This window comes from Carettochelys insculpta, chromosome 7 (assembly GCF_033958435.1).
Source record: "Carettochelys insculpta isolate YL-2023 chromosome 7, ASM3395843v1, whole genome shotgun sequence".
NCBI lineage: Eukaryota > Metazoa > Chordata > Testudines > Carettochelyidae > Carettochelys > Carettochelys insculpta.
Window position 1 is genome coordinate 69,338,969 of NC_134143.1, and position 13,052 is coordinate 69,352,020.

General features: G+C 47.4%; 1 protein-coding gene across 2 annotated transcripts in view; it reads right to left on the reverse strand.

Annotated features, from left to right (window-relative positions):
* Positions 1 to 13,052, reverse strand: part of SORCS3 (sortilin related VPS10 domain containing receptor 3) — a 477,486-nt gene that overhangs the window by 45,797 nt on the left and 418,637 nt on the right. For both annotated transcript variants that reach the window (XM_074999210.1, XM_074999212.1), the window contains exons 18-19: positions 12,436 to 12,607; positions 2,340 to 2,526 (exon numbers count right to left, since the gene is read on the reverse strand). In XM_074999210.1, coding sequence (XP_074855311.1) covers positions 2,340 to 2,526; positions 12,436 to 12,607 — 359 coding nt within the window. The remainder of the gene's footprint in view (positions 1 to 2,339; positions 2,527 to 12,435; positions 12,608 to 13,052) is intronic.

The window sequence follows — 13,052 nt, forward strand, 5'->3', positions numbered from 1 at the left end:
CCAAAAATGGTGAAGGTGGCCTGAGCCACGGCAAAATTGGTTGGAGGAACGGAGAGGGAGGCCCAAAATAAACTGGTGGAGTTGCAGCCCGGCGGTGCAGCGTGTGTATCTCAGGAGGGGGGGCTGGGTGATAAGGGCATTGCAGCCCTGCCTGGAGATGGACTAAGGTGCCAGGTTTTAGCTCTGGCCTTGCCCCTCCCCTGCGGGGTGGGCGCCGCCCCCTCCCGTGCCGGGGATCTTGGCCCCGTTGTCGGCGCCGCGCTCGGCACCGTCAACAGCGATGCCACGCGGGTAGCTTCCTCGGGCACCAGTAGGCCCCGTGCCAGGTGCCCCTGCGCCGTCGGCACCGCCGATTCTGGTGCTTGCCGCGCTGGCGCTCACGGCGCCTTCCGTGCCACCTGCTGTATAATCAGAGGTTCGGCCTCTGCCACGTGCACTGCTGCGCTGCCGCTTTCATCAGCTCGCGGCTGGGGGCTCTGCGTTCCGCTCGTCCTGCTCGCTGGGACAGCCGGCAAGGATCGAGCTGGGGAGAGTTTCCACCTCTTCTGCACAGAGGGGGTCAAAGAGGCCGCCTTCCTTTTATGTGACCCAGAGGGCCCTTCTGTGTGAGGCTTCTCCGGTGGCTCAGGCTGGAGGGCCTTATCAAACAAGATCATTTTGAGCCTCATTTCTCTGCCCTTCCTGGCCCTGGCTGTAAGCTTAGCGCAGTGGGAACACTTCAGGTTAACATGAGACTCCCCCAGGCAACGAATGCATTCACTGTGCCTATTTGAGGCCGGCATAGCCTCGTGGCATGACTCACACTTCTTAAACCCCGAGGAAACCATCGCGGTGAGTCTTTACTGTTAATAGGGTACTTAGCCACTAATCAGTGCTTTCTAACCCAAAATAACATTCACGGCCTTCAGGGCAGCGGACGGCTTAACAGCCTTCTTGTCCGCCCTTCTCTCCTTCGTTCCTCTTCTCTCTGCTATCTAATATGCTCTTCTCTTTCCTTTTTTTTTTTTTTTGTATAATAGTGACAAACAACGAACTACACGTAAAAAACAGCTATCTTATCTGTCTCTGGCTTTAGCCGGAGTGGATTCCGTCTGCAGCCGATGGCGGTTGAAAAGGAACTGGCAGGGACCGGATCGCGCACATGACCGAGGGTGCGCAAGGGAGCGGCGCGCATCGGCGCATGTGCGATCCAATAGAAACTGCTAGAAGAATTCCGATCTGCGGCGCTGGGTGAGCCCGACACCTATTGTGGAGCACCCACGGGGACCACTCGAAGAAGAAGAGTAGATACATTGGAGAGTAGGGGTAGTATCCAGACTGACCTAGATAAATTGGAGGATTGGACCAGAATAAATCTGATGAGGTTCAACAAGGACAAGTGCAGAGTCTTATATATGGCATAGAAGAATCCCAAGCATTGTTACAGACTGGGGACCAACTGACAAAGTAGCAGTGCAGCAGAAAAGGACCTGGAGATTACAGTGGATGAGAGGCTGGATGTGAATCAACGGTGTGCCCTTTTAGCCAAGAAGTCTAATGGCATATTGGAGTGCATTAGGATGAGCATTTCCAGCAGATCTAAAGAAGTTATTATTCCTCTCTGTTCAGCACTGGTGAGGCCGCATCTGGAATATTATGTCCAGATTTGGCACCACCAGAAAAAATAACATGGCTGCATTAGAGAGGGTCAGCACAGGGCAACCAAAATGATTAGGGAGCAGGAGCACATGACCTATGAGGAGAAGCTGAGGAATTTGGGCTTATTTCATTTGCAGAAGAAAAGAGTGAGGTGAAATTTGATAGCAGCCTTCAACTTCCTGAAGGGGGAATCTAAAGAGAATGAAGAGAGTCTGTTCTCAGTAGTGACAGATAGCAGAACAAGGAGCAACGGTCTGAAGTTACAGAGGGAGAGGTCGAGGTTGGATATGAGGAAAAACTATTTCACCAGGAGGGTGGTGAAGCACTGGAATGGGTTACCTAGAAAGGTGATGGAATCTCCATTCCTAGAGTTTTTTAAGTCCCGGCTTGCCAAGTCCTGGTTGGGATGATTTAGTAAAGGTTGGTCCTGCTTTAGGCATGGGGCTGGACTCGATGACCTCCTGAGATCTCTTCCAACCCTAGGATTCTATGATTCTGTGATCTTATTTTACAAGGATGAGGTGAAATTCAGTATGCAGGACAGGATGCCACTTAAAAGGGCAGGCATCCATGAGCTCTAAGACATGTAGAATGGCCAGGTTGAGATAAATCCTGGCCTCATTAAAGTTAAGGGGAGCTTTTCACTGGGTTCAGTGAGATCAGGATTGCACCCACAGAGCCTAGCATCTGAGCACACTTACAGACAACGTGCAGGAAGAGGACAGCAGTGTCAGAACCCAGGCTGTTTTCCGCATAGGCTGTAACCTGAAAGATCCCGGCGTTCTTATAAACATGCCTGATGCCATCCTCTATGGGGCTGAAATTAGCATAGGACATGGCAATGCCATCTCCGAAATCCAGCTGGATGTTTGTCCTCTGAAGATCACCCTGCAACAGAGAACACTGTAGTTAGGAACATGGCTGATAAGGGTGATTGATGTTACACCCTATCCTGCTGAGTTTTACTTTGCTAGCATGAAGACAAGCCCTGCACATTGAAAATGAGCTCTGCCAGGTGCTGCAATGCCCTCAGACACAGTCAGAGCCTGTTCTCTCACCTCTTGGGTCTAGTATTTACCAGCAATACCCAGAACAATGTGGACATTAAGAGGTATGAGTAGGTGTTGTCTTCCCACCCCCAGTCCAATGTTTCAAGGGGGCAGAACATAGCTACAGTGCTATATCTGGACCACCCCGATCCTGATATGTGGTTACTTTGAGGGCAATGGAGATGGGAGCAGTTGCATGGATGGCAGGTTGCATCTCTCCTGCAGGATTAGCTAGGTGTGTCTTGCAGGGGCTATTGGAGCACCCTGCATACATGAAGAAGAGTGAGTATAAAAAAAGCATTGTGAGCAAGGTACAAGAAATAATTTTTCTGTTTTACTCTGCACTGAGTAGGCCTCAGCTGGAGTAGTGTGTCCAGTTCTGGGTGTCACATGTTAGGAAAGATGTGGAGAAATTAGAGTCCAGAGAAGAGCAATTGAAATGATTAAAGGTTTAGAAAATATGACCTATGAGAGAAGATTAGATGAATTGGGTTTGTTTAGTTTGGAAAAGAGAAGGCTGAGAGTGGATACCCAAGTTACAAGGAGGAGAGAGAAAAATTATTCTCCTTAGCCTCTTAAAATAGGGCAAGAAGCAATGGACTTAAATTGCAGCAAGGAAGGTTTAGATTGGGTATTAGGAAAAATTTCCATCAGGGTGGTTAATTACTGGAATAAATTGCCTAGGGTGGCTGTAAAATTGCCACCATTGGGGATATTTAAGACTAGGTTAAAAAAATACCTAACAGGGATGATATAGATGGTGCTTGGTCCTGCCATGAGGGCAGGGACCTTGATTTGATGGCCCCTTGAGGCCCCTTCCAGTTCTACTGTTCTGTTCTAAGTAAAATGTGGCACACAGCACAGGCCTGAGTCTCGGGCCTTGTCCACTTGTAGAAGCTGCAATAGTTTTAATCAAATCAGTTTTCAAACCAATTCAGCTAAACTGTTGCAAACCCCTCTTAGTTTGATTCCCAAGGGCGTGCTTTCACTGAACAGCTCACCCAGGTGATTGGCACCTAGGTCTGAGCAGCCAAGTCCAGGTGTGAGTATGGTTACAGCACAGCCCCACCCACGTTACTGTGTCCTCTCTGTTCCTATGTTCACCCATGTGGGAGGGGGGCATATCCTATGGTTTTTAGTGCAGAGATGTTCTAGGATGCTTTTCCAGTCAACTGTGTAAAATTGTGGGAGAACTCGTATGCCCCTTTGGCGGTAATTGTGGGGAGAGCAATTAAGTAACCTAGCCTGCATCCATATGGCAAAGTGGGCGGGGCATCATGTGGAAGGGGTGGGCCTTGAGAGGTGCCTGGAGTGCTGTGATTTAAAGGGCCCAGAGCTCTAGCCACTGTGTCTGCTGCTTGTGAATTGCAGGGCTGCAGGGCAATTGCCCCTTTTGCCTGCACATCCCATGAGCAAGCCTGCTCCTGGGCAAGTTCTAGCTTCAGTTCTCCCACGGCCCAAGCTCTAATCTAAGCACCTCCAAATCCAAGTAAAAGGTTTTGATGTGAAGGAGATTTGGCAAATCGACTGCAGTTAAGACTGATGCAGAGCAGTCATTTCCAACTGGCTATGCCAAAAAAACCAAAAACCAAAAAAGAAAAGCTTTAAACCAAATAAAGGTGCCCATGTGGACTTCATCACCAATTTAGCTAAGTTTAAAATCACACTATACATAAAATCTGTGTAGCTTCCCATGCAGAGAAGCACTCACTGCCCCAAGTCCTTTCTCTAAGGTGACAGGGATTTCAATTCCATCCAGTTTAGGCTCAGAATGCAGGTTAAAGGGAGAGTGTTTGAATGTGCAGCTACAATCTGGGATGCTCCACCCCAGAATTTTATCAGATTATATCTCAATATCCATGCCAAGAGAGGAGGGAGACTCCAGTCAAGACTGACCACTGCCCCCGAATTTAACTTGCTCTCATGAACTGCTGTGAACAGCCTCTTCTCACCCAAGTTAACAGCAAAACTCCCACATGTTACAACCTGCAGGGGCAGGAGTGAGGCTAATGATGTACATCCACTACCTGCTGGTCTAATTAGTGGACAGAAGCTACCACGCAGCTCAGACCCACTTAAATGCTTCTCCAGCCTCCCTAGGATTTCACTGGAGTAAACTATCAGACACAGAGCTGAATGAAATCCTACAGAGGCCAGGTGGCTAAGAGCACCATTTTGTATTCACTGTGGAAAACAGGGGTAGTTTCCCACAATAAAAAACAGATATGGGGTAGAGAGAGAGCTGTCTCTGTCCCTGCAGCCTTCATGTTGCTCTGGGAGCAGAGAGCAGCATTGGTTGGAAGTGGTGAATGGTCCATTGAAGACCCTAACTACCAGGAGTAAGTAAGAGCAGCCCTCAGGATGTTCTAACCTTATTCAGTTTGGGTCGAGAATCAGGGAGCAATAGCCAGCTTCCTAGTGTACTTCCAAGAAAGGAGATTTGTACACCCAGTTGTCACAGTTCCATCTGATTCACTACAAAGCTCCACGGAGAGAGCACCCGGCCTACCCTTCTGGCCAGAAGAAAAGTCATCCCAAATTTACAAGTAACAACCCATTCAACAACTGGAAAGCAGCTTCGGAAAAACAACAGCATTTCAAAAGGTGGACAAAGCCAATGACACAGCAGCATGTCTACTGAGGCTCTGGGACAAACTCTTCCATATATTTACAACTTACTTCTACTTAGAGTCTTGTGGCACCTAATAGACTAAAAGATATTGCGGAGCATAAGCTTCCGTGGGCAAAGACCTGCTTCATCAGATGCATGAGTCGGGGGGGGTGGTTCAGAGAGGTATTTAAAGAGTGGGGTCCCAGAAAAAGGGAGGGCCAGAGCTGACAAGGTCTATTCAGCAAGGTGGAAATGGCCCATTATCAATAGCAGGTATCAAAAGAGGAAAAAACAAGTCCTCTGAAACGCACCCCCCACTCATGCATCTGATGAAGCGGGTCTTCACCCACAAAAGCCTATGCTCCAAAATATCTTTTAGTCTATAAAGTGCCACAAAACTTCTTGTTGTTCTCGAAGCTACAGACTAACATGGCTACCTCTCTGTTACTTGTACTTAGTGGCCATCAGAGCTGGTCTGACAGCCCTGGGGAGGGGTAAGTCCTCTCCTGCAGAACAGGCAGCACAGAGAGTGACCATGTGAGCTCTTCCCTGCCAATACATCTCTGCCTTCAGTCATATGGATAGTATAATTTAACCACCAGGTCCATTCCAACCATGGCCTCTCTGCCAGGACTACCAGCCAGAGCATTGTGCATGCATGTAGTTTTTGTGAGGATGACACTTGGTTGAAATCTTAGCCCTACTGAAATCAAGAAGAGTTCCATCATTGACTTCAATGTCCAGCTCATATTTCACCTTTGCTCTCTCGGAACATGCAAAAGTCCTGTAGAATTAGACAAGGAGGAAGCCAACGGACTTTGTAGAAATGTAAAAGAGTGATATAAAACCCACAGTATTTAACAGAGGTTGAGATCCTTTTTGAATTGAGTAATTTTTAACCACCCTATAGAATTCCTCTGCAGGGAAAGAATTCTCTATTGTACTCTCCAGTGCAGTTCAGAAAGTGGCTAGAAAGGTTACTAAATGAAGGTTTTGAATCAAGACTGGATTTTTTTTTCAAAGGATCTGCTCTAGGAATTATTTGGGATTACTAGTGAGAATCTTTCTTAGGTTAGAAAGTTATGTATAGGAGAGGACAGACCTGTGATTTAAGGCCTTCTGGAGTGTAGCATCATGATCTAGAATAGGTTGTAGGATTTTAAAACTTACAGTTAATTACATACTAGGAGAAGTAAAAAAAAAAACAAAACAGATTGACAGGGCCAGACAAATACTCAGAAACCATCTATTTCAAGATAAGCCCCAGAAGATCAATAACAGAACACCACTTGTCATCACTTTTAGCCCCCAACTCAAACTCTTTCAACATATCATAAAAACCTATGACCTATTCTAGATCATTGTGATACACTCCAGAAGGCCCTAGCTGACAGGCCTGTCCTCTCCTACAGGCAACCTTCTAACCTAAGAAAGATTCTCATTAGTAATCACAGGTCTCACCACAGTAATACTAATCCTGGAACTTTTCCTTGCAACAAATCCTGCTGTCCAATGTGTCCACGTATTTATTCTGGGGATACCATCACTGGACATAACCATGTTCGGTACAAGATCAAGGGCACATTCTCGTGCACTCTGAACAACATTATATATGCCACTTTGTGCCAACAATGGCCTGCCACTATGTACGTTGGACAGACTGGGCAAAACCTTTGCCAAAGAATAAATGGACACGGAGCAGACATCAGGAATCTCAATACACATAAGCTGGTCAGTGAACACTTCAATGGAGTGGGCCACTCTGTTAAAGACCTGAGAATTTGTGTCCTAGAACAAAGAGAATTTAAAAACAGATTACATACAGAAATTTGTCAACTGGAAATCATATTCAAATTTGACACATTAACCTATGGGATGAACAGAGACACCAATTACATCGTGCATTACAAGGACTGGTTCCCTTCCTTTGATGCTGATCATTATCTCAGGCAGGACACTGAGCAACCCCCTTCGCTCTGCCATGTACTTCAGTCCTATGTACTTGATTTGTCAGTTTTTATTACAATTTTCTTTTTTGTCATCTGTACTTTTAATGTCAGTCTGTATAGGAAATGAGATTGATCTGATTAAGTGGGTCTGTCCCACGAAAACTCATCACCAAATAAATCATTTTGTTAGTCTTTAAAGTGCTGCATTTCTGCTGTTTTGTTTTGTTGTATTTCAAGTCTCATAATAAGGAGAACTAAGGAAAATGAACACTTATTTGTTCTTTTTTTCTGATTTTTTTTCAGATTTCAGGTTTGTGTCAAAAACGCAATTCCCACTCTCACCTGAAACTGCAATTTTTTGTTTAAATTTGAAATTTTTTTAATTTTAACTTAAGAAAAGCCACCAAAAATTCTCCATAACACCATTTTTGTCATGAAATTTCCATTGATTTGAAAATCTTTTTTCTATTAATAAAGTGTATTAATAGATAAATTTTGGTCATCTCTGGTAACAATACAGGTTGAAGCTATCTCGGCTGACACCCTAGGGACCTGACCAGTGCCAGATAAGAGAATTTGCCGGACAATGGGAGATCAATATTGTCTAGCAGCATTACCAACGCTTCCACTGCTTACTGGGCTCTTAGAAGACATTAAGAGGTCAATTAGAGCAAAATAACAGCACAGAAAACTGAAAGCCAAGATGGATGGCTGTAAACAAACTTTATGGGACCATGGGAAACTTGGCCACATCTATGGTTAGTGGTTATCTGGCTAAATAAAATCATGCCAGATTCCAGATGTTTCCAGATGAGGGAGTTCCAAAGTAGAGGGGTTCAACCTGTATAATATTTTAGGCATAGGGCACCGAGGCTATCATGTCTGATCTCCTTTTAACATCTTAATCCTACTAACCTGATTATTCATCATATCTTTCCACCCCTGAGACCCTGGGCCAACACAGCTCTTCAACCACCTTGCCTGCAACCTCTTTCCCATCTGTTTATCATTCTTTGTATGCAGCTGTTCTGCTCGAGTTCCCTAATAAATTACAACTAGTTTCCTAATTTTTAGATTGCCTGCTCTTTTCTGAACTCCCACTCAATAATGTCTCTACAAATCTTTATACCTTGTCAAATCTAAACAGATAAAAGAAACAGCCAGATAGACAAGAAATTCCCATTGTGCAGAAGCAAGAGGAATATGAATCTATGCAAAGAGATGTTGTCATCCCAGACTGGTTATAATGAACCGTTTCATTGAATTACACTTTTTAATGAAAACTATGTGGATGCTTAAAAAAACCTGCAGGATAGAAAAGTATTAGAAGACAGCATGATACCATAGTTACAGCACTGAACTGGGAGTCAGAAGAGATGACTTCTGGCACCGGATCTCACAGCACCACCAGCTATGTGACTTCAGGCAAATCATTTCACCTCTCTAACACTGTTCACCTTCTACCCATTACCTTTTTGTTGACACTGTGACCTCTTTGGAGCTGGGATGGTGTCTTTTATATGTGTTTTGGGTCCTGACTTTGGTTTAGGTCTTTATAAGACACTGTAATGCCCATATTTCATATCATGAGGTTTATGTTAAAAAAAATCAATGACAAATTTTACTTTAAAGCATCCCTCTGCCCTTTGGAAACACAAACATAGGGCCATTCAGTTCGCAGCGGAAAAGCGAAACAGAGCAGAAACAGGCAGTGAAGCTGACCAACCCAGTTTTTGTCTCTGAGTTGAGTTAAATGCACAAAGAGTAATGAACATAACACAGAATTCCAGCAAAACCTGCTCTCTGAAATTCTCTTTCTGTTGCCCAAGGGCTACTACTGCTGCCCTGTCCTAGGGCCACAGAGAAGGCATTTGATAATTCCCCGTTTCTCTTCCCCATGCACATTCAAAGTCTGCTGAGAGATTTTCAAGGAAGAAACTATTATTGAAGGCATCCACAAAATGACAGCATCCCAACGAGATACAGCTGGGATTTGCAAAGAAGTCTGATGGCTTTAGACCCTAAATAGCATTTCCATGGGATCTGGGATCACACTCCTCCGAGAGCCGTTCAGTGAGCTAGCCATGAAGCTGCAATTGGTCATAGATCTGTGTTGATCCACTGCATGATGGTGATGTTTTCTGGACAATCACACCCCAAATGAAGGCCTTAAGGTGGAATGCGGAGTGGCGTTGTGGGTCAGGCCACAGTAATCCAGTATCCACAGGAGGCTGGCCATGGGGATCAGAGCAAAGACCTGCGACTTCCAAGAGACCCTGATAAATCAAGTGCCAAAGGGTCATGGCAACTACATGGTGGTGGGCAACTGGGTCACTGCACATAACCACCAGCTGCACCAAGCTCTCCCAGGGCCACTTGAGTGAGGGACATGAAAGTGGCACCAAGATACACAACAACTGCCCCAGATCACAAGGGTCAGCCCTTCAGGGGCTATTAAGCTAGTGGAGACTGATTACTGTTCAGTGATCTCTGACCCTGCCCTCTCTTCTCCTCAGCCCTCTCCAGTGATGACCCCAAGCCCAGGCATGTCAGGGTGAACTTGATGGTACACAGCTTGCTGCCTTCTCTTTACTCCATACCAGAGGAGCCCCAGCTGCCCTGTGGAGCTCCTCAGCAGTGCACAGCCCCAAGGCAGCAGCTACAAAGGGTCAGGGAAGACTAAGCACATGCAGCTGACCTGCTGCTGGATGCCTGGGTTGGGACACAATGGCTACGTCTACACGTGCAGCCAACATCGAAATAGTCTATTTCGATGAATAACGTCTACACGTCCTCCAGGGCCAGCAACGTCGATGTTCAACTTCAACGTTGCTCAGCCCAACATCGAAATAGGCGCAGCGAGGGAACGTCTACACGTCAAAGTAGCACACATCGAAATAGGGATGCCAGGCACAGCTGCAGACAGGGTCACAGGGTGGACTCAACAGCAAGCTGCTCCCTTAAAGGGCCCCTCCCAGACACAGTTGCACTAAACAACACAAGATACACAGAGCTGACAACTGGTTGCAGACCCTGTGCCTGCAGCATAGATCCCCAGCTGCCGCAGAAGCAGCCAGAAGCCCTGGGCTAAGGGCTGCTGCCCACGGTGACCATAGAGCCCCGCAGGGGCTGGAGAGAGAGCATCTCTCAACCCCCCAGCTGATGGCCGCCATGGAGGACCCAGCAATTTCGACGTTGCGGGACGCGGATTGTCTACACGGTCCCTACTTCGACGTTGAACGTCAAAGTAGGGCGCTATTCCGATCCCCTCATGAGGTTAGCGACTTCGACGTCTCGCTTCCTAACGTTGAAGTTAACTTCAAAATAGCGCCCGACGCGTGTAGACGCGACGGGCGCTATTTCGAAGTTGGTGCTGCTACTTCGAAGTAGCGTGCACGTGTAGACGCAGCTAATGAGTAGCAAGGAGGGGTCCAGGGATCGGTGGGTGGAGGGCGTCTCCCAGGGGAGGGATCTGGAGGACAGGAAAGATGCTGTGGGCAGGAGGGATCTCACAAGGAAGGAGTTGTGAGGAAGTATGCATGGAAAGGGGTTTTGCTGAGGCAAGGGGTGGAGGAGATGAAGGACACAGTTGGAGAGGCGACAAAGGGCAGGGCTGGGGCAAAGCACAGGTGGCCTATGGCCAAGGCCACAGGAGGACTTGGGGGACAAGGAGCTCGCCTCCCTCAAGGGAAGCTTCACCCACTGCCCACATGCAGCACCCACAAGAAAGGCAGAGCTGCCCCTCTACTTAGCCAGAGATCATGAGCCTTGGCAGTGAAACCAATTGAGACAGGTTCCTCCACTGCATCAAGGGAGCCACTCTAGCAGGAGAGAGTAGCCGAGACTTTTGTCCTCCATTCAACCATTAACCTCTAAACCGTGACCCTCAGATAGGGACCCATAATAGGGATTTTTGTGACATGGCCAATTATTTCTCTCGGGTCCTCTTTGGAGGCCATCAGGCAAAAGGTCATTTGATTGCAGTTGCTGCCAAGTCCCCAGGACATGCCATGATTCAGTAAATGTGGGTTTGCCCCAGACTGCACTACCGGCTGACAAAATGTGCCTCACAAACAACACTAGCACTTTCCATTGGTCTCTTGTAAAGCACCTTGCACAATGCCCCATGACTGGCTCTGAGATGCTACCATCATCACCATCACCACCATCACACACACACACACACACACACAACCCATCCTCAAAATGACAGAGGGGAACAGCTGATAGGCCAAAGTGTAACTTTGTATTTAGCGCCTGCCTCAGCGGTGCAGGGGTATAGGCAGGGAGTACCAACATCATCTGTGCTGTGACTTCTTTAGGGCTGGAACAGAGAGAAGAGTGGGAGAGAACTCTTGGCAGAGCGTTTCAGATGGAGGTGAAGGAGGAGGGTGGCTTCAATGAGATTTCTAGGCCCATGAGAAACAGATGATGGCTTGATTTCCAAAGAGGCAAATAGAAGTAAGAAACGCAAGTCCCGTCACCACCAACCACTGAGCTTTGAGCGTCTAACAGCTCCTTGTCTCTGAAAATCTTCCCCCACAATCATGCCTTATCCAGGCGTGTCTCTCTACATGCTTGAGTGAGACAGCTTGCAGGCTGCACCAGCTCATGGACAATCTTTCATGATAACTAGCAGAGCTTTGCAGCCTCTGTGAATTAGGGTGTCTGTCATTCCATTCAACTTTTGAGAAAGGATTCAAGTTGGGCCACTGGACTGTCTTTCTCCGAACTAAACCTGTGAATCATGAAGGGGCAACCAACAATTGGAAATGGGCTGCATGAATGGCCCTCTTTCTCTTCAGTGGGTTGCAGCAGCCCCTCAACCCAATGGGGTTCCATTCGTGGCCCATGGCCTGTCACCCCCACACAAATCTTGTGCACCAGGGCACTGGAGCCCAGCACTTCCCTGCTGCCCTCCCTCCCAAAGCTTTAACAGCAGCAAACAGCTGATTTGTGAAATTCCAGGTCTGGGAGTGAGGGTGGGAGAGGCAGGGAGACACAGAGTTCCAGTGTCTGCGTGTGTGAGATGCGCGTGGTGGAGGGGGCAGCCAGGGGTTCTGAAGGCCTCAAGTGGAACCCTGGTGGCCTGCATGTGGCCCATGGTCTGCAGATTCCCCACCACTGCCGTAAATGAAAGGAAGGGGACAGCCCCTGCTTGGCTGGCCCATCAAGCCCAGAGCCCTACCTCTTCCATAAGGATGATGAAGGTGGTGTTGTGCCCTTGTTGGGCAACAAGCTTGCCATCGGTGGTAAGGATGTGCAACCCGCGTGGGGCTTTCCCAGGGCACTGCTCCACTTTGGCCGCATATTTCTCCCGCAGCCCGTCCGTGCAGTTATTAGACACAATTCTCCGGTACCTGGGGAACAGGAACAAGTCAGGTTGGGCTTGGAAGAGTAGGTTTATTTGTTTAATGTATGTATTTCAAAGAGCCGCCCCAGGCTGACAGCCCACACACTACTGCTGCTGCTCCCCACAAAGAAAATCAAAGGCTTTATTAACCGGCAAAAGCCAAACAAATAGCAATCTAGCCTTCTCTGGGGATCCCAGCCCCATCGGTAAGAACAGATTTGCATTGCTGAGCCAAATCTCTATATAGCGCTGAAAGCTGGAGAAGGCTTATTTAGCTCTCTGTTTTGTCTCCCTGTCTCCTGCATTGTGGCCTTTCTTTCTGTCTTTGCTACACTCTGTCCGCTCCTATTCTGCTCCAAGGTGCTCTGAATGATTTGACAGTGGGGCTTTGTCCAGCTCAGATTTAAGGAGCAGGTTTCTCTCGGCTCCATTCAGAAGCAAAAAGATTAGTG